The sequence below is a fragment of the Oncorhynchus gorbuscha genome, linkage group LG16, assembly GCF_021184085.1.
Source record: "Oncorhynchus gorbuscha isolate QuinsamMale2020 ecotype Even-year linkage group LG16, OgorEven_v1.0, whole genome shotgun sequence".
NCBI lineage: Eukaryota > Metazoa > Chordata > Actinopteri > Salmoniformes > Salmonidae > Oncorhynchus > Oncorhynchus gorbuscha.
Genome location: NC_060188.1, coordinates 44,775,726 through 44,797,501, shown reverse-complemented (window position 1 = coordinate 44,797,501; position 21,776 = coordinate 44,775,726). Strand labels below are relative to the sequence as shown.

At 40.7% G+C, this 21,776-nt stretch overlaps 1 protein-coding gene across 1 annotated transcript in view; it reads left to right on the top strand.

The window, feature by feature from the left end:
- Positions 1-636: 636 nt before the first annotated feature.
- The window catches only part of LOC124000898 (CXADR-like membrane protein), a 131,892-nt gene continuing 110,752 nt past the window's right edge, over positions 637-21,776 (top strand). Inside the window, exon 1 of the mRNA XM_046307576.1 lies at positions 637-1,192. Within this exon, the coding sequence (XP_046163532.1) occupies positions 1,150-1,192 (43 nt within the window). The 5' untranslated portion in view covers positions 637-1,149. The remainder of the gene's footprint in view (positions 1,193-21,776) is intronic.

The following is a 21,776-nucleotide window of genomic DNA, read 5'->3' as shown; positions in this document are numbered from 1 at the left end:
GATTTTGGCGAATGTAGTGCGACATTCGCAAACTTTTGGCATACTAACTATGTCCATACTATGATCAATACGCATACATACTCAATTTGCAGCACAAATAACACAGTTAGTGGGATAGTATGAGTATTCGAACACAGCTAAGCTTAGGCCTGCATATTATGCCAATAGAAACGCATTGGACTTATTCAGGAAATATTTTTGCGAGAGCGAGACTTCTCGCTTCGCCCCTTCCTCCTTGTTGAAACTAGGGATCGAAACAGCGCCTATCAGCCTAACTATATTTTGCACGTGTATCTGATTCGGTCTGGCCTGAAAAAAAGTACGACATGCCATACTCCTTTTGTCAAGACATAATCAGATAACGCCGGCCCTGCAGGGAAGTCACATTGACATTGACATCTCTTTTTAAAGTGAGCCTAAACATACATGTGAATATAACCTGGTATTTGTCACTTTCATAATGTTATAATATGCTGTGCAAATCTCTACTTTTGTGAGAGCTTCGTTTGAGATAACTCCACTGCAGTCACAGTCACTCCAACTCCAGTGCTCTTTCCTCACGCTGCTGCGGCTGTAGTACTGTACCTGCGAATGTGATAAGGAGTGGCCAATCATCATGCAGCTTGTCTGGTAGGAATATGTGTTGGTGTGAAACCGCTCGCGCTGGCACTGCAAGGGCATGTGTGCACTCGCAACTGTAGAGGTCCCGGGTTTTCAGCCGGCTGTGCGCATAGCTATTGCACCCGCTTTGTATCATGTCGAATGAAGAGAGAGTGAGGGAGCATAATTACGGATCCTGCAAGAACGCAGTCCTGTATTCTCGGTTAGGTGTAGTGGACCTCTAATTCATTTACCGGGTGTTCTGTGAGAAATAATGAAAAGGTGCTGCTATATTTGTGAATGAGCACAAGGACATTGGGAGAACGTGTGTGACAACCTGTGTAGCCTACCTATATAGATAGATTGCCCCACTAACTTCAATTGCTCTATTCCGATTTTTTAAATTTTTTAATTTTAAATTATTTTTTTTAGATTTGAGGGCTCAGGTATATGATTTAAACTCATTTAGGGGAGCAAGAAGACGTCGTTTTCTGCTCGTTTGTGTGGAATTTTTGTTCCAGCTGAGAGTCTGTGGAATTTTCGTTCCAGATGAGAGTCGTGATGTCTGGCTTATTTCACACATTGTTTCTGGGTAAGTTCAGTACATGAGCCACGCGCTTTTATATTCATTAAATACGACTTGCGCAATACATGTTAGTGTACATGTGAAGGAGCATAGTAGCCTATGCTATACTGGGCATTATAGTATTTTAGATGATATTGTAATCGAAATCATTTTCTACAAAGCCCTCGCAGTTTTAAGATGTGTTCAAATCTCTCCATTGCAAGAACCTTGCCCTTCATCCCAAGCATATCTTAAAACTTAGCTATTGTGTTTACTGAAGCTCAGTCAACACCATGATGAATAATGTAGCCAAGACTGTCATTACGAAATCGATTACACATTTGCATATTTCCAATGTAGGTTCATTGGTTTGAGTGTCCAACAGATATTTTGAACACACTTTTTTAAATCTTTTTTTTATAGTCTATTGTGTTTTTAGGCTTTTTCAAAGCTCCTGTTTCCAAATGGTATTCATGTTGATGATGAAACACAACTTCGGAGTAATATCACAACTTATTTCCATTCGACAGAGTATTGCGGGATCCAATAGCCTTTGCGTAATTATACTGAACAAAAATATAAATGCAACATGCAACAATTCCAACGATTCTACACAGTTACAGTTCATATAAGGAAATCAGTCAATTGAAATAAATAAATTAGGCCCAAATCTATGGATTTTACATGACTGGGCAGGGGCGCAGCCATGGGTGGGCCTGGTAGGGTATAGGCCCACCCACTTGTGAGCCAATCCCACCCAATGAGGACCCAGGCACAGCCATTCAGAATGAGTTTTTCCCCACTAAAGGGCTTTATTACAGACATAAATACTCCTCAGTTTCATAATATAAGCTTTTTGTGCATATGGAACATTTCTGGGATCTTTTATTTCAGCTGGGACAAACACTTTAGATGTTGCATTTATATTTATGTTCAGTAAATATTCCAGATATTAGGCTATATAAACATATTAGGTTGCATACTTCCTCATTTTTATATTGCTATAACAAGTTATAACTTCTATATTAATTGTTTCAGTTGATGAGTGGGTAATTACCTAAAATGCTAAAGTTGTCCATGATGTGATTCAAACACACAAACTTTGGGTTGCTCGCAATGATTTATACAGTGCATTCGGAAGGTATTCAGACCCCTTAACTTTATCCACATTTTTTTGCATTACAGCCTTATTCTAAAATGTATTAAATAGCTTTTGTCCAGCATCAATTTAGACAAATTACCCCATAATGACAAAGCAAAAACAATTTTTTAGAAATCTTTTGACATTTATATATTTTTTAAAACTGAAATATCACATTTACATAAGTATTCAGATGCTTTACACAGTATTTTGTTGAAACACCTTTGGCTGTGATTACAGCCTCAAGTCTTCTTGGGTATGATGCTACAAGCTTGGCACACCTGTATTTGGGGAGTTTCTCCCATTCTGCTGTGCAGATCCTCTCAAGCTGGATGGGTAGCGTCTTGCACAGCTATTTTCAGGTCTCTCCAGAGATGTTAGATCGGGTTCAAGTCCGGGCTCTGGCTGGGCCACTCTGGCCAGGCCACATTCAGAGACTTGTCCCGGAGCCAGTCCTGCATTGGCTGTGTGCTTAGGATCGTTGTCCTGCTGGAAGGTGAACCTTCAACCCAGTCTGAGGTCCTGAGTGCTCTGCAGCAGGTTTTCATCAAAGATCTCCTTGTACTTTGCTCCGTTCATCTTTCCCTTGATCCTGACTAGTCTCCCAGTCCCTGCCCCTGAAAAACATCCCCACAGTATGATGCTGCCACCACTGTAGGGATGGTGCCAGGTTTCCACCAGACGTGACACTTGGCATTCAGGCCAAAGCGTTTTCTCTTGGATTTATCAGACCAGATAATCTTGTTTCTCATGGTCTGAGAGTCCTGTAGGTGCCTTTTGGCAAACTCCAAGTGTGCTATTATGTCCCTTTTACTGAGGAGTGGCTTCTGTCTGGCTGCTCTACCATAAAGGCCTGATTGGTGGAGTGCTGCAGAGATGGTTGCCCTTCTGGAAGGTTCTCCCTTCTCCACAGAGGAACTCTGGAGCTCTGTTAGAGTGGACATCGGGTTCTTCGTCACCTCCTTGACCAAGGTCCTTCTCCTCCGATGGCCAGCTCTAGGAAGAGTCTTGGTGGTTCCAAACTTCTTCCATTTAAGAATGATGGAGGCAACTGTGTTCTTGGGGACCTTCAATGCTGCAGACATTTTTTGGTACCCTTCCCCAGATCTATGCCTCGACACAATCCTGTCTCAGAGCTCTATGGTCAATTTGTTCAACCTCGTGGCTTGGTTTTTGCTCTGACATGCTGTGGGACCTTAAATAGACAGGTGTGTGCCTTTCTAAATCATGTCCAAACAATTGAATTTACCACCAGTGGACTACAATCAAGTTGTAGAAACAATTTAGAGTCTCATGGCAAAGGGTCTGAATATTTATATAAATAAGGTATTTTCATTTTAAATTTTTAATACATTTGCAAAAAAATCTAAAAACCCGTTTTTGCTTTGTCATTATGGGGTATTGTGTGTAGATCGATGAGGGACATTTTTTATTTATTACATTTTAGAATAAGGCTGTAACATAACAAAATGTTGAAAAAGTCAAGGGGCCTGAATACTTTCCGAATGCACTGTATATACACTAGATGACTAATAAAGGGTGCTGTGTTGAAGCTACCACCATCTTGGCACACCCGCATCATGGTAAAACATATTTTTGAAGCTGTAGAAATGCATTTATTAATATCTACATTCGATTTAAGGACACCTTAATGCATACTTTAAAATTATATTATGTGTGCTTAATAGAAAAATGACAACATTCATAACATTTTCCTTAAAGTATATTTTTTTGCGTTGACTAATGTTGCTGTCCCTGCTACAACAAAAAATACTTAAATACATGTAATTTTGTCCTTGAAATATTTCATTGAAATACTATAGAATTCCGTTAATTTCCACTGGTCGACCAATATGGCAAAGCATCTCAATGGTCAATACATAGCATCAGAAATCCAGGGTTTATATACATCATTGTTTGCTAGATGTTCAGGTAAAATGCCCACACATCCCCCCTCCTTTTGTTTTTGGCTTAAGTAACCTTCTGTCTTATGTAACCATACCAAACGTAAGATATAATACTAATTTGAGGCCAGTCTGGTGTGTCATGTGACGAAATAATGGCTGCATCAGCCAATATTGACAACATGACCGTTTTGTTTGTATAATTTTGGTTTTGAGTTGGTTCTTTGGTTAACCTATTTTATTGAACCTTTATTTAACTAGCCAAGTCAATGAAGAACAAACTCTTATTTACAATGACGGCCTATAGGTCTATCGAAGTATGGGCTTAGACTATTTGAATGATTTGTCCACATTGGATAGCCTAATTTAATCAGCTACGGCATGTGTAAAGTAGTTGAGAGAAGAAAAGTAGCATGAATTTTTGTGATAACAGCTTTTTACTGAAAATCCCTGGGCACTCCTTGTGTGTAGACTGCAGTTTAGGTGACGTCACCAATGTACAGTAGGCCTATACTATTATCGACTTGGAAAGGTCATTTTATATATATATATATATATATATATATATATATATATATATATATATATATATATATATATATATATATATATAAGGCTGTCATTATCTGATATGTTTTATATTCATATGGGATTCATCAATACGAAAGTAGCAGCGTTCTAGATTGCGCGGTAGAAATGGAAAGGTCATTTTCTGATTGAGCCAATATATGCAGTAGGGACTAACATGGGTAACCGAGCTCATCACTTTGCACTTTCACCAAATTCCTGTGACGTTCATCATAAATCCATTTTTATCTGTAGCCTAATAAACTGCATATCTTAGAGTAGTAGTGGGAGGACCACACAACATTTCGTCCATCGCGTGATTCGAAGTTTACGTCGAAATGATCGATATTATGTCAATATTTGCGCATAAAAGCGTTTCCACCACCATTTCTTGCATATATAATTTTACAGACACAAAAAGATCCCACCTTGTCTAGCGTATTTAGTTTTGTCGACATTTGGAATGTTTACAGACACATCTTTTTCTTAACGTGTGCATTAAAAGGTTGGATGGAAACCTGGTTATTGTGACCTCAGACAGTCACAAACTTGATAGGCCTATGCACAATTCAATACATAGGCATCTCTGCCACAGACACGAAGTCTGTTAACAATTCAGAGAGGCGTGAAAAAAAATCCTATCTTCTCCTGTCCTAGAGCCTAACCACTGGGCACAGACATCAGTTCAACATCTAGTTTGATTTACATTTGGTTGAGTTGTCAACTAACGTGAATTCAACAAGAAATGTCACCATGTCATTGGATTTAGCTTAAAGGTTTGGTGAAAAAATACGAAATTCCGTGACGTTGATGACTTTTTGCAAATCCAATCAGTTTCCCATGTTAATTCAACATCATCACATTACATTTTTTGGTTGAAATGACTGGAAACAACGTTGATTGGACCAGTTTTTGCCCAGTGGGTATTTTCTTTTCCCTATCCAGTCCCAATCCTGCTGAAATCCAAAATCGCTGACTTCTGTCTCGCATTAAAACTGTGTCTTCTACTTGCTGCCCATATGAGAGCTTCGGTAGGGAATGTGTGATCAACAAACAGTATGAGACTAGATATGGATTTTTGGTCATCATTAAGATACCTTGATATTTAAACTATTTCCACTCTTCCTCTCCCTGTTATTCATGAGCTGATCTGCGATCTATATAATCATCAACTAGATTTAGCTAAATATAGGAGATATTCTGTCATTCATTGAAGGAGGTTATCTAGTGAGCTTAGCAACTTTAGTCATTTACAAAGTGCATTTACACAGTCTGTATTATTCGACAACGCTCTACTCTATACTTGGGGAGGGCACTGTTCATCCGGAGCTCGCTCCGTGTCGAGATAGCCTATTGCTGAAATGCGCTGAATTAATTGAGGAACATGATAACGCTCTGAATTTAGGAATGTCCTGTTTTTCCAGTTCACAACAACGTCATTGGCGATAGTTACTCAATCATTATTCAATATCAGTTTCATTTGCTCTGAAATCCTTACATAAAATGGCACAGCCAAGCCGACAAGGTGGCGATTGGGGAGAAGAACCCTGGCATAGTGACCATATCTTGTTTTTTTAACCTTTAAACGGGCACTTCTGATTTTTTAGTGTATTCCTCAGGACTCTCAGGAGAAATATGAATTATTCCCGGGGGTTGAAACTTTTGATGGATTTTTGGGAAGATAATAATCCCTAATATGCAGTGAATGCAGTCTCCACTGTTGCGTGAACCTTGGCTTTAAATTGAAATCACGCTGGAACGCTGAATTTCCGCGAAACGGATTGAATAGAGTCCTCAGTCATCCTCAAAAGTTCTCCCGCACTATTTTGTTTGTGTGTTTATAGTTGGGTCGATCATAGTAAATTGGTGGGTGCTTATATTTGTCCAATTTCACACGTGTGTCATTGTGTATTAATATGCATGTGTGAATTGGAAATGTGTTGTTTGCATATCCCAACTCCCCTTGAGACACTCTCAGAGAGTGGGGTTGCGTCCAGGGTTTGCCATTATCAACGGGGACCCTGGAGCAATTAGGGTTAAGTGCTTTGCTCAAGGGCACATTGGCAGATTTTTCAACTTGTCTGCTCGGGATTCAAACTATCAGTCTTTCGGTTGATAGCCCAACGCCATAACTAAGCTATCATGCCTTCCCACTGGGCATACACTGGTTGAATCCATGTTTCATTTCAATGCAATTATGTTGAATTGACATCTGTGCCCAGTGGGTTGAGACGTGTGTGTGTGTGTGTGTGTGTGTGTGTGTGTGTGTGTGTGTGTGTGTGTGTGTGTGTGTGTGTGTGTGTGTGTGTGTGTGTGTGTGTGTGTGTGTGTGTGTGTGTGTGTGTGTGTGGTGTTGTCCCAGTCTCGCTGAACCATCGGGGTGGATGGGGCACACTCCGGAAGGGGCATGCCATCGGGACGGACGGGGCACGCCACCGCAATTAGCCTGCTTGTCCATGGGGTGATGAGACGGAGCTTTCATTAGTTGCATTATGGCAGTGAGTTAGACAAGCCATGCAACCCGGCCCGAGCATTCAAAACAACACGCTTTGGTAGTCAGTTTGCCTTAGAGCATTTCAAACAAAACAAGTAGGTTAGGTAGTGAGAAAATAAAGATAATGTCATTGAGTATGATCCAACTTTGTCATTAATGAGTACGGTCACAGAACTGTATATAGGAGTAAGAAGGTTTTCATTAAAAGTAATTTTGCTTTTGCCTCTGATAAAGCCATGACTGTAGCCGATATGCTCTCTATGCTAGGCTATACATTACATCTGATTGCGCTAACGACCTCTTTCAGTATATAGGCTAGCCTAAAGATTATAGAATGATTCTAACCTTGTCTTAATTCCTTCTAAGGCTGGATGGAGATATCCGAACAGTGCTACATTTGATTATTATCTGTTATGTTCAATATCCTCCCACCCAGATGATCAGTGAAATACAGTGGAGTACAGTTAAAGAAGCCTTTCACATCGAATCATCTCGCAACCTCCCTTTTGGGACAATCTGGTGCCCTCCAAATGTTTTTTTGATGACTGACTGGGACGGTGAATAACCCTGGCACCATTCATGTGTCAAAGAGCTAATGGGGAAAATTAGTCTCCTTTCTCATTGCAGTCAGTCTTGCTCCCCAGTTAGTTCTCCCCTCGGATGTGTCTTTCACCCAGTCACTTTCTGCTATTTCACACTCTATTTCTCTTTCCATTCTGAATGCTCCACATATGAAGTATCACACTTGTAGGAATGGAGTCCCACAGGTTGCACATGACCATATCTCATAGAATGACCTTTCCTGCAACGTAGCCTACATGTATACACCATTTTGTGTGATCTATCAAGTTGAATGGAAATTTAAAAACTATATCTCTCCCCTAGTCTTGGTTATATTTAGACTGCATCTCCAGGGGCAGGCAAAGTATCTGTCAAGTATGGAGATGACACAAGCCTCTCTAGTCTCTAGAGCCAGCGGTTAGGATGTGACATATTGCTGTGCTGCTCTGGCCTCAAATCACTGGCACTCACTGTCTCTTTCTCTCTCTTTCTCTCTCTCTGTCCTCTCTCTCTTTCTTCCCCTTCTCTCTCTCTCTCCTTCTCTCTTTCTCTTCTCTCTCTCGCTCTCCTCCCCCTCCCTCTTTTTCTGCCTGTCTCTCGGGTGGAAGCTGCAGTCAAGTGGCTCTAGATAGGAGCTCTGTTGTTGTCTTACAGTGACACAGGGGATATCTGTCGACATTGCCACAGAGGAGCTCCATCTCACGCACACGCCATCTTCTCACCAAATCAGTTAGCATTCACTTTGGGCTCCACGTTAGCAGCAGGCAAACATTTTTTCCCCTTCAGAAACATGTCATAAGATAACCTTAAAATCCACTTAATTTCCTTATCTCATTGATCTAGCCAGTTCTGGTCTTTATTGTGTAGGTGAAAAGAATAAAACATTTCAGATTTTCATTTAGAGTTCATTCACGTGTACTGTTGTTCTTCATCCCATATGGTCTATTGTCCGATTAGACAACCTAATCATAATTACATGTATGGTTGCTCTGGTATGAAACGTGTGGTATGGAATTCATGCTCTGCATACATTTGAGCAATGTGATAGATGATGTGTATTGGATGCTCTGTACATTTTCCTGTCATGGCACGTTAAGTTATTTTAACATGTATATTGTTTGTTGACTCCTCTTGTCTCATCCTCTTGTCCCAAAAATGTATTTAATGTCTACTGCTGTCAATTGTGTGAATGCCGTTGTAATGTCAACTCAACTGTATAGTCTTACGTCTGTAATGTATTTTTTGTTGTGTGTATGGACCCCAAGATGACTAGTGGTCCTTCTGTAGCTCAGTTGGTAGAGCATGGCGCTTGTAACGCCAGGGTAGTGGGTTCGATTCCCGGGACCACCCATACGTAGAATGTATGCACACATGACTGTAAGTCGCTTTGGATAAAAGCGTCTGCTAAATGGCATATATTATTATTATTATTATTTATTATTATATATTAAGGGGGACCCCCATTCAAGCTAATGTGCAGTCATTCTGACTGTGACATTCTAACAGTGTAGTTCATACATTGCATATATGCTGTGGCAAAAAAAAATTGCTTGTGTTTGTGAAGGTAACATTAGAATACGAGGGAAAATATTTAAATTAACACAATAGCATTTTCATTACTTTATGTTACTGTAGGCCAGACGTTCCCAATTTTTTTCATCCACGACCCCATTTGGATATCTGAAAATTCTTGCGACCCCCAACCATGTGGAAATAATGATGTAATTAACAGCCATGTTGACTTTTTTATTTGGGGCTATGGCAGTCAATTGCAGATTGAGATTGTCTTCTCAACAAACAATCACGTACTTTTAATGTGGGGCTATGACACTCAATTGCAAATTAGTCTGACATAATTTCTCCCTGAAGTCATGATTTGACATCGTTTTTTTCCAGATTTCCCAGTTGTCTTGAAAGCACCATGTATCTCACTACCACTAAAAAGATGGTTGTGCCTGATCTTCTCAAAGTCAGGGGGCGTGGTCAACAGTACACACCTCATCTCTGCTGTCACATCCAACCTTTATCGATTTTTGGCAGAACACTGCTACTTTCGTATTGCTGAATCCCATATGAATATAAAACATATCAGATAATGACAGCCTTATATATATATATATATATATATATATATATATATATATATATTAAATGACCTTTCCAAGTCGATAATAGTATAGACCTACTGTACATTGGTGACGTTACCTAAACTGCCGTCTACACACAAGGAGTACCCAGGGATTTTCAGTAAAAAGCTGTTATCACAAAAATTCATGCTACTTTTCTTCTCTCAACAACTTTTCACATGCCTTAGCTGATTAAATTAGGCTATCCAAATTAGGCTATTCATGTTCATTTAGATGTTTAAGGTTATTAACCACATTACAATGATTTTGAGATACAAAGACGATACATAGATATATACCGTTCAAAAGTTTGGGGGCAATTAGAAATGTCCTTGTTTTTGAAAGAAAAGCAAAACAATTTGTCCATTAAAATAACATCAAATTGATCAGAAATACAGTGTAGACATGGTTAATGTTGTAAATGACTATTGTAGCTGATTTTTCATGGAATATTTACATAGGCGTACAGAGGCCCATTATCAGAAACCATCACTCCTGTGTTCCAATGGCACGTTGTATTAGCTAATCCAAGTTTATCATTTTAAAAGGCTGATCATTAGAAAACCCTTTTGCAATTATGTTAGCACAGCTGAAACTGTTGTTCTGATTAAAGTAGAAATAAAACTGGCCTTCTTTAGACTAGTTGAGTATCTGGAGCATCAGCATTTGCTCAAAATGGCCAGAAACACAGTGGCCTCCACAAGTCCCCAATGGTCACTCTGACAGAGCTCCAGAGTTAGTCTGTGGAGATTGGAGAACCTTCCCAAAGGACAACCATCTCCGCAGCACTCCACCAATTAGGCCTTTATGGTAGAGTGGTCAGACGGAAGCCACTACTCAGTAAAAGGCACATGACAGCCCGCTTGGAGTTTGCCATCAGAGAAACAAGATTCTCGGGTCTGATGAAACCAAGGTTAAACTCTTTGGCCTGAATGCCAAGCGTTACGTCTGGAGGAAACCTGGCACCATCCCTACGGTGAAGCATGGTGGTGGCAGCATCAGGCTGTGGAATGTTTTTCAGCGGCAGGGACTGGAAGACAAGTCATGATCAAGGTAAAGATGAACGGAGTTAAGTACAGAGAGATCTTTGATGAAAACCTGCTACAGATCGCTCAGGACCTCAGACTGGAGCAAATGTTCACCTTCCAACAGAACAACGACCGTAAGCACACAGTCAAGACAAAGGTGGAGAGGCTTCGGGACAAGTCTCTGAATGTCCTTGAGTGGCCCAGCAGGAGCCCAGACTTGTACCCGATCAAACATCTCTGGAGAGACCTGAAAGTAGCTGTGCACTGACTCTCCCCATCCAACCTGACAGAGCTTGAGAGGGTCTGCAGAGAAGAATGGGAGAAACTCCACAAATACAGGTGTGTAAAGCCTGTAGTGTCATACCAAAGAATACGCAAGAAGACTCAAGGCTGTAATTGTAAAGGTGCTTCAACAAAGAACTGAGTAAAGGGTCTGAATAGTTATCTAAATGTGATCGTATTATTTTATTTTTTATTATACATTTGCAAAAATGTATAAAAACCTGTTTTTGCTTTGTCAATATGGGGTATTGTGTGTAGATTGATGAGGGGGAAAAAACATTTAATCAATTATAGAATAAGGCTGTAACGTAACAAAATGTGTGAAAAATCAAGGGATCTGAATACTTTCCGAATGCACTGTAAGTGTCGATATGAAAGCAGTCAAAAATAGTCCATTATTTATATGCTACATCGAATACCATAGCTGTCATCTACAGACAGTTCACAGGCAGTCTCCTTGCTCCCTGTGCTGGTGAGTGCATAGCTTTTTTGCTTGAGATGTAGGACCTGCTGTCTCAGTAATAACATTTTGTGCTGATTATCAGCCCGTAGTCACCAGCTTGTTCCTTCCTCCTGTCTGACCGTTATATTTGATAGTGGCACAGACACCTGCTCAGTGCGCATCGTTCTGGCTTTTTTGCGCTTAGGCCTCAGAGGTGTAGGTTCAGGCTGAGGCTCAGAATCAGATGAATAATCACCAGAGATGTCATAATTATTTTCTACCCCACCATCTCATCATTTTCTTTCAGATCTTGTTGCACTGATAGCACTTTTTTTTAAAGAGTATGTGTTAACTAGAATTGTCTGTCCCCACAGGTGAACCCTTTGAAGAACCCTTTTTGGTTACATGTAGAACCATTTTGGTCCCACCTTTCCACAGACGGTTCTACCTGGAACCCAAAAGGGTACTCCTATAGGGACAGCCCAAGAACCCTATTGGAACCCTTTATTCTAAGAATACATCATGCGCATCAATTAGTCTTGGTCTTCTTGCCATTTTAAATTGCACATACTCTCACTGTGTACTCCAAGTAGGCTCGAGTAGACTGATAAAGCTTGGATTTGTAGGAGTGATCTAAGGTACAAACCATTTTGAGATTATAATTGGAATATACCAATACAATAGAATTACCCGTCCTGTTCATCACTACTTCATTCATTACATAATTCTGCATCGTTCACTTTCCCTCGCTCAACAACTCAACCATTCTCCCCGTCATATTTTACTTCATTTATTTGTTCCATTGTTATGTGTGAAATTCGTTTCGGTATAGTTTAGGGTCAGTTTCGAGTTCATTATCAGGGTATTATTAAATGGGCACGGCACCTTCCCCTGTTGGGAGAAGGAGGGGCAACAATGGAAAACAATTCAAAAATTAGAAGCCCTCCTTAAACTGGTTATAACTTCCGATCTGTTTGTGATATTACGATTCTAAAAAAACAGCAGTGTGTTACATAGACTTATTTTAGAAAAGTCAATGGCAGTCAAATTCATGAGCAGTCAAAATGTGTTAAAGTTGTTCTTGCAGTACTGGTACCCACTAAGGAAACCTCACTTTGAGCTGTGTGTGATTAAATTAGAACCAGATTGGGAATGCAGAGGAACAGGAACTGCCTTCTTTACTTAAGTGTTGAGAGATGTTTTTGAATGGTTTGAGAATACTGTAATTCAAACCAAATGCAGATCTTGCGTTCATAGTGAAAAAATAGGGTCGATATTCATTTCCAAAATATTTGTCTTGCATTATCAACCCCACCCTGCAGTTCTATAGACTAGTTAGATACTCTCTCGTGTGTGTGTGTGTGATTGTGTTTATGCATGTACCAAACTCAATAGCATGATTTACTGTCATTTTTGCGGGTTTGGACTTAACTATAAAAACAGGGTAGTTCCAAAGTACTTAGTGAAGTAAATATCCATGAAAGTCAAATATAATGGGTGATGGAATTTTGTGGTGATTCATTCCATTTCTGTTCATTAATGTTCATTTACTTTAGTCCAAAAACATCACTGTCACTTCAGCTTACATTTGATGGGGTATTATCTAGTGTAGTCAATTGCAGGATATTAAGTTTAATCTTAGGCTTATGGACTATTTTTACCAATTTACAAGAGATCATGGCATGTTGAGAAGTACACTCATTGAAGCCACATCTATGGTGTCCATATTAGGATAGCCTCAGTCTCCGCAAGAGGTTGTCCTCATATGGACACCACACATATCTTACATGGTTATAGTCAGTCTCCCTTTCAGAAGCAGTACCTTGAAGGTGACACGGCTGTGCATAGGGCCTCGACTTCGACTTTTGGATGATGAGATGTGTTTTATGCACAGCAGAGTGCCATTAACTCCCCATGGAAGGGGATGGCTCCAATCGTCTATGTGTGTCGACCTTCTGTGGAAATGAAAGGTAAACACAGTGGGGATAAGATGTATCCTGTTTGTGCGAAGGTATTAATGAACCTATTATTAAACTTAGGTTAGGGAACCTCCGTGGTTACAGAGTAGGCTTTTCACAGTCGCCCCCTTCCCCCCCCCCCCTGTCTTCTCTATCTTGCTCTCTCCGAACAGATGATACCACAATCCCTGTTTCTTTATGAGTCGTTAGATGAAATTGAGACTTTTTCTGCCGTGCTGGACATACAGATGTGTATCTTTGCTGGTTTTATGTTTCTGTGTTGTGGTGGTTGGATTCTGGGCAGGCGTAGCACAGGCCTTCCGTAAGTGCCGTTGGTTTTTCAGGTTATAGTTAACAGACCTCACAAAATTCACTCCATGGGTCTCATTTAAGGATTTTGTCCAATGGACCCAGGCTGAGGTAACGCAGACTCTCCCTCAGGGAAACTCCCCGAGTTCGTATCCCATCATTTTAAGGCCTGACATGAGTTTGCTCCTTGGAAGGAAAAAAAGAGCCATTGTGGTTGTGTTTATGTACTGCATTTAGCTCCCTTTTATAGCAGTAACAAATTGAGCCTGTTTTGGGATTTAGCGGAAACGTGTGCGGCTAACGCAGGTGCCACTGTTCCCAACCCCCTATTTGCTGTCTCTCCTGTGTCTATTCCTGGCCTCTTTACCTTGGTGATTATGCGGTCTGACAGGCTAACTGCCGTGTACATGGCTTCCGGAGAAGACAAAAGGCTAAGGTCCCTCTCAGATGCCTACCCTCTCTTTGTGTTCACTGAAACGTGGCATTTAGGAAAAGACATGCCATTTACAGGAGTCAGAATAACAAAAATAAATTGATGTTGCTTTGAAAATGTGTCGATTTTTAGGTATGATATTTAAGACGTGACATATACGATTGTGACGTTATAATGCTAGAAAGGCCATCTCTGGTTCATATTTTGTGCCCTGTTTTGGAATACAAAGCTTCTGTGGTGTAGAGTATCTGCTTTTTCTGTACCAGTGAATTACATTAGTCAGATAGCATGGCATGCTCATTATTTTAGCTGTGTTATTTCCCAGTGGAATGATAGGAGATAACAAGGGCCTGCCACCGTCTTACGTTACGGCGGTAATGACTGCAGACGTTCGTCTCAAAAAACAAACATTTCCTGTCAGGAGGGGAAGATGCCTTCCACTCTATTAACGTCCACACTTGGATGCACTCTTAACATTAAATAATGAGGAAACACAGGACCTTCCATTTCCCTCACCCTCCACAATCCCCCAAGCCACTGTGCACCAACTAGTTGAATCAATGTGGTGTTAACGTAATTTGTCAACCTAACCTTGACGTGAAAATACGTGGAAAATAAATTGGATTTGAAGAAAGTTTTTAACTGTTGTTTTGAGGGTAAAATTTCAACCACAGAATGATGTCATCATAGTAACCAATTGTCAACATAGATAAAAATATGTTAAATTTGTATCTTTTGACAATTCATTTTGTTATGTTTTCTTTCCACAGCACCCTACAAAACGCCCACTATACAAAACATTCCCCAAGGTGATCAATACATGGTTTCCAAATTTCGTCAAACACTTTTTTTGTTTCGTTTTATGATATGCAAAATACAATGGGATGTTGCTAAATAGTTCAGTCCTCCAGTTTTCAGTTATGAAGCTTTCCAGTTGATGGCCATACATTTCTTTTGCAGCAATTGGACCTAGATTACACAATTTTCACTGATATTGATGACCAATATTTACATTAACCAACAGACATAATCGTGGAGAAGGATGGATATAAATTCCTAGACACAATGAAATGATAGCACATATTTTAAATTATCCCAAAATGGTGTCAGTTTATCACAGGACCACAGCATATGCAATATGTTTCCTTTGTGCTTTTTACATAACTGTGACCAATGGTACTCCTCAATTTATTCCTTTAGATCTGTTTCCCATTTTGTCCTCCATACTGTAGGTTCTGAACCATTTGGCTTAGGGCTTTTTTCGGTATTCTTTCTATGCTAGATGCCTTAGGTTCATCCGAATTCTGTTGAAGCAATTGAATAAGATTTGAGTTGAAAGAACTTAAAGCAATCGGCCTTGGATAATCCAAAACTTTCTTGTAATTCTTTGAATGACAGTAGTGATCTATCAAAGTGCACATGTTAAAAATGTATGATGCCACTTTGGAACCAGGACTTAAAGGTGTTGTCATTAATGGAGGTAAGGTGGGTGGGGTTATTCCAAATAGGGGTGCCTGGCGATATTGGTTATTTCCATCGCATGAATTTATGTACATTTTCCCAAATAATAATGGTATTGAGAATCATTGGATTGTCTCATTTTTTCCTCAATGCCTTGGACCCAAAGTAGTGAATATACAGTGCCTTGCGAAAGTATTCGGCCCCCTTGAACTTTGCGACCTTTTGCCACATTTCAGGCTTCAAACATAAAGCTATAAAACTTTATTTTTGTAACAAATCAAAAACTGAAAAATAGGGCGTGCAAAATTATACCCTTAAGTTAATACTTTGTAGCGCCTCCTTTTGCTGCGATTACAGCTGTAAGTCGCTTGGGGTATGTCTCTATCAGTTATGCACATCGAGAGACTGAAATTGTTTCCCATTCCTCCTTGCAAAACAGCTCGAGCTCAGTGAGGTTGGATGGAGAGCATTTGTGAACAGCAGTTTTCAGTTCTTTCCACAGATTCTCGATTGGATTCAGGTCTGGACTTTGACTTGGCCATTCTAACACCTGGATATGTTTATTTTTGAACCATTCCATTGTAGATTTTGCTTTATGTTTTGGATCATTGTCTTGTAGGAAGACAAATCTCCGTCCCAGTCTCAGGTCTTTTGCAGACTCCATCAGGTTTTCTTCCAGAATGGTCCTGTATTTGGCTCCATGCATCTTCCCATCAATTTTAACCATCTTCCCTGTCCCTGATGAAGAAAAGCAGGCCCAAACCATGATGCTGCCACCACCATGTTTGACAGTGGGGATGGTGTGTTCAGGGTGATGAGCTGTGTTGCTTTTATGCCAAACATAATGTTTTGCATTGTTGCCAAAAAGTTCAATTTTGGTTTCATCTGACCAGAGCACCTTCTTCCACATGTTTGGTGTGTCTCCCAGGTGGCTTGTGGCAAACTTTAAACAACACTTTTTATGGATATCTTTAAGAAATGGCTTTCTTCTTGCCACTCTTCTATAAAGGCCAGATTTGTGCAATATACGACTGAAGTCACTTGGCTCTGTCATAACCTCACATGGTCTCTCCTATCATTGCTATGCAGACGACACACAATTAATCTTCTCCTTTCCCCCCTTCTGATGACCAGGTGGCGAATCGCATCTCTGCATGTCTGGCAGACATATCAGTGTGGATGACGGATCACCACCTCATGCTGAACTTCGGCAAGACGGAGCTGCTCTTCCTCCCGGGGAAGGACTGCCCGTTCCATGATCTCGCCATCACGGTTGACAACTCCATTGTGTCCTCCTCCCAGAGCGCTAAGAACCTTGGCGTGATCCTGGACAACAAACTGTCGTTCTCAACTAACATCAAGGCGGTGGCCCGTTCCTGTAGGTTCATGCTCTACAACATCCGCAGAGTACGACCCTGCCTCACACAGGAAGCGGCGCAGGTCCTAATCCAGGCACTTGTCATCTCCCGTCTGGATTACTGCAACTCGCTGTTGGCTGGGCTCCCTGCCTGTGCCATTAAACCCCTACAACTCATCCAGAACGCCGCAGCCCGACTAGTGTTCAACCTTCCCAAGTTCTCTCACGTCACCCCGCTCCTCCGCTCTCTCCACTGGCTTCCAGTTGAAGCTCGCATCCGCTACAAGACCATGGTGCTTGCCTACGGAGCTGTGAGGGGAACGGCACCTCAGTACCTCCAGGCTCTGATCAGGCCCTACACCCAAATAAGGGCACTGCGTTCATCCACCTCTGGCCTGCTCGCCTCCCTACCACTGAGGAAGTACAGTTCCCGCTCAGCTCAGTCAAAACTGTTCGCTGCTCTGGCTCCCCAATGGTGGAACAAACTCCCTCATGACGCCAGGACAGCGGAGTCAATCACCACCTTCCGGAGACACCTGAAACCCCACCTCTTTAAGGAATACCTAGGATAGGATAAAGTAATCCTTCTCACCCCCTCCCCCCTTAAAATATTTAGATGCACTATTGTAAAGTGGTTGTTCCACTGGATGTCATAAGGTGAATGCACCAATTTGTAAGTCGCTCTGGATAAGAGCGTCTGCTAAATGACTTAAATGTAAATGTAAATGATTGTTGTCCTATGGACAGGGTCTCCCACCTCAGCTGTAGATCTCTGCAGTTCATCCAGAGTGATCATGGGCCTCTTGGCTGCATCTCTGATCAGTCTTCTCCTTGTATGAGCTGAAAGTTTAGAGGGGCGGCCAGGTCTTGGTAGATTTGCAGTGGTCTGATACTCCTTCCATTTCAATATTATCGCTTGCACAGTGCTCCTTGAGATGTTTAAAGCTTGGGAAATCTTTTTGTATCCAAATCCGGCTGGTGTGTTCCTTGTTCTTCATGATGCTCTCTGCGCTTTTAACGGACCTCTGAGACTATCACAGTGCAGGTGCATATATACGTAGACTTGATTACACACAGGTGGATTGTATTTATCATCATTAGTCATTTAGGTCAACATTGGATCATTCAGAGATCCTCGCTGAACTTCTGGAGAGAGTTTGCTGCACTGAAAGTAAAGGGGCTGAATAATTTTGCACGCCCAATTTTTCAGTTTTTGATTTGTTAAAAAAGTTTGAAATATCCAATAAATGTCGTTCCACTTCATGATTGTGTCCCACTTGTTGATTCTTCACAAAAAAATACAGTTTTATATCTTTAAGTTTGAAGCCTGAAATGTGGCAAAAGGTCGCAAAGTTCAAGGGGGCCGAATACTTTCGCAAGGCACTGTATTTTAGATCATAAGGTATTACATTTATGGCTTTGATACTCCCCCATGCCCAAGGATAGTCCGCTGACCATTGTTTAAGTGAACGCAGTTTTGCAGCCCAGTAATATATCTTCATACGACGTAGTCCAAGACCTGCAGCTTTATAGGGTAAGTGTAAAACAGTCAATCTGACTCGAGGTCTTTCCATTCCAAGAAAGGTTGGAGAGCAGGCCATTTATTTCATTTAAAAAGTTGGATGAAATTGAAACTGTCAGGGCCTGGAATAAATACCTCAACCTTGATAATATATTCATTTGGATGATGTTGACTCTACCTAACATAGAAATAGGGAGTGATCTCCACTTACGAACATTGGATTCAATCTCATCTATTAAAGGAATGTAATTGATCTTATTTGCCTACTCCAGATTGCATGGTATCAGTATACTCAGGTGTTTCATATGTGTCTTTGTCCAACTTCCACTTAATTGTACTTTCTAAGCTTGAGAAGTCATAACTGAAATAATGGCTATTTTATTTGGTCATTTTTTTTACAATATATGTTTTGGGCATTTTTTAAAACAGTTTTACAATCCTCAGCAAAATCTGACACAGAAAATTCCCTGTTACTTCTCCCACCTACACATAATTGCATGCTACATGGGAGCACATCGTGCAAAACCCTTCCCTCTCCAACACATGAACATCCCCTCCCTCCCCTCTGCCGGTATATTAGCTTCAATGATGAACAACAACAACAAAAAATAAAAAGAATGACCTTCAAATCCAATGCTAAAAAATGAATTATTCAACGCAAAAACAAATAATAATAATAATACATTAATGAAGAAAATAATAATGAGGCAGCTAAGGTGACAACTAGCAACTGTTGAATCTCCCCCCAGACAGACATCAGTGAATTCAAAAGGGTTTATTACACGTTACTTTTTCACATGGAATATAGGAAGTTGGTCATTTTAGCCACATCTGCCTTTTTGCATAATGCCTATTTAAAATATTCTCCCAATTGTCTTTGAATCCTGATACAGCACCATATGTGTCCAACAGTAGTAAAATAAAGGACAAAGAATGTTCTGGTTCAGATAAATAAAGTAATATGTCATCTGCATACAATGATATCACCTGTTGATCTCCACCAATTTCTATGCTCTGGATTGAGGCATGAGTAGGGCTGTGGCAGTCAAGCAAATAACTGCCAATCTCACGGTAATTGACCGTTAATTAACAGAAACACATTTAGCATCTCTCGGCTGCCAACCTACAAGCCAATTATGCAGACCTTTGGAGCATCTTCTTTTTTAAAAGTCTAATAAATCCATGTGATATAGCCTACACCTTCACAATGAATCCATTATTTATTTTAGACAGGTCTAAAGAAACATGATACAGTATGAAGAAAATGTAGTCTTTTCAGAAGAATAGACTAGCATACTCTGAGTTCCCTGTGTTAGGTCCTGATCTGGCTGTGACATATGGCTGTGAGCTGCATTTAGCAGACACTATCTGCTTAGAATTCCATGGCATTATTTTATAGTACGAAGAATACACCTGAACAAAGCTGAATAAAGTGGAATGGATATTTTCTCCAAATGATTTCAGGGAGTGCGCACATGAGGCTATTCTGTGTTGAGAGGTAACAAATAAACAGGTACTCCTATATGCTTATTTTTGTTATTTATGTAACTCTAGTTGTGATACAAACATTGGTCTATATGTTTCGATTTTTAATACATTCTAAGGCTGCATGATGCGCCTCTAATGATGATTTTTTTTTAAAGTTGCATGAAAGGCTTGAGCTCTGCTTTGTTTTTTTTGTGCAGGCTGAACACACTTCATCAGTCTCTTATTCACAATTTGACAAGCACTTGATAATGCTTCGAATTTCCCAGCGGCGCCGTAATTACGCCTAAAAAAATCTGTCTTTTGCGGCCAGTGGCCGCTGTGCCCTTTTGCGCTGTGCCCTTGGGCCAGTGGCGCTGTGCCCTTTTGCGCTGTGCCCTTGGGCCAGTGGCACTGTGCCCTTTTGCGCTGTGCCCTTGGGCAAGTGGCGCTGTGCCCTTTTGCACTGTGCCCTTGGGACAGTGGCACTGTGCCCTTTTGCGCTGTGCCCTTGGGCCAGTGGCGCTGTGCCCTTTTGCACTGTGCCCTTGGGCCAGTGGCGCTGTGTCCTTTTACAAGTGATGACACATCTGGGACGCAACTGCCCGCATCTTTTTCCAAATCCAAGAGATTTGAAGAACTGTCCACATTTACTTTTCATCAGCCAACAAGATGAGTAGGCCAAACAAACAACAAAGTAAGTAGCCTATGTTAAAGCGGATTAATATGCTTAATTTTAAGAAGTTATTTGGCCACTTTAGTTGTGATACAATCGTTGATACAAATGTATAAGCCTATGGGCTTGTCTACATGAAGTGTGGGACTATGATTTGAAAAAGTTGCCTTATGCTGGGCATCATTCACAAGTGATGATATATAATTCACAAGTGATAGGCTAATATTGTCATCCATCACACTGTTATTGATTTCATCTTGTCTTTACATGGTTAGAGCGTTGGGCCACTAAACGAAAGGTTGCTGGATCGAATCCCCGGCTGACAAGGTAAATCAGATCTGTCGTTCTGCCACTGAACAAGGCAGTTAACACACTGTTACCCAGGAGGCCGTCGTTGTAAATAAGAATTTGTTCTTAACTGACTTGCCTAGTTAAATAAAATAAAACATCTAATGTACATATACTGAATAATATGTGTGAAATTTGATTTGATTTAGAATGGACCCTCATCATGCACCTGTCTCAAAACAGGGACAGGTTGGGGGGGATGCACTTAAATAACGAATGGAGGACGCTTTTTCCGTGGTTCATTTTCATGCCAGCCAGGTAGGTGTGGTGGAAATTCTACCTTTAACTAATAATGAGGAGAGGCAAAGTCAATAATCAGTCAGTCAAGGTATTACTTTTATTAAAAACATATTATAATAAGGAGATTGGTTGCCCCACCCACGCAGGTGAGATGGACTGAGAGCCTCCTGTACACAGAGTACAGGAGCATTTATATAGTCAAGCTACCCCATGCAAGCATCTGCAAAACACATGACCCTATGTATGTGTATGTGTGTGAGGGGGGTGAGGACAACAGGGGCCAAAATAACAGGAAGTC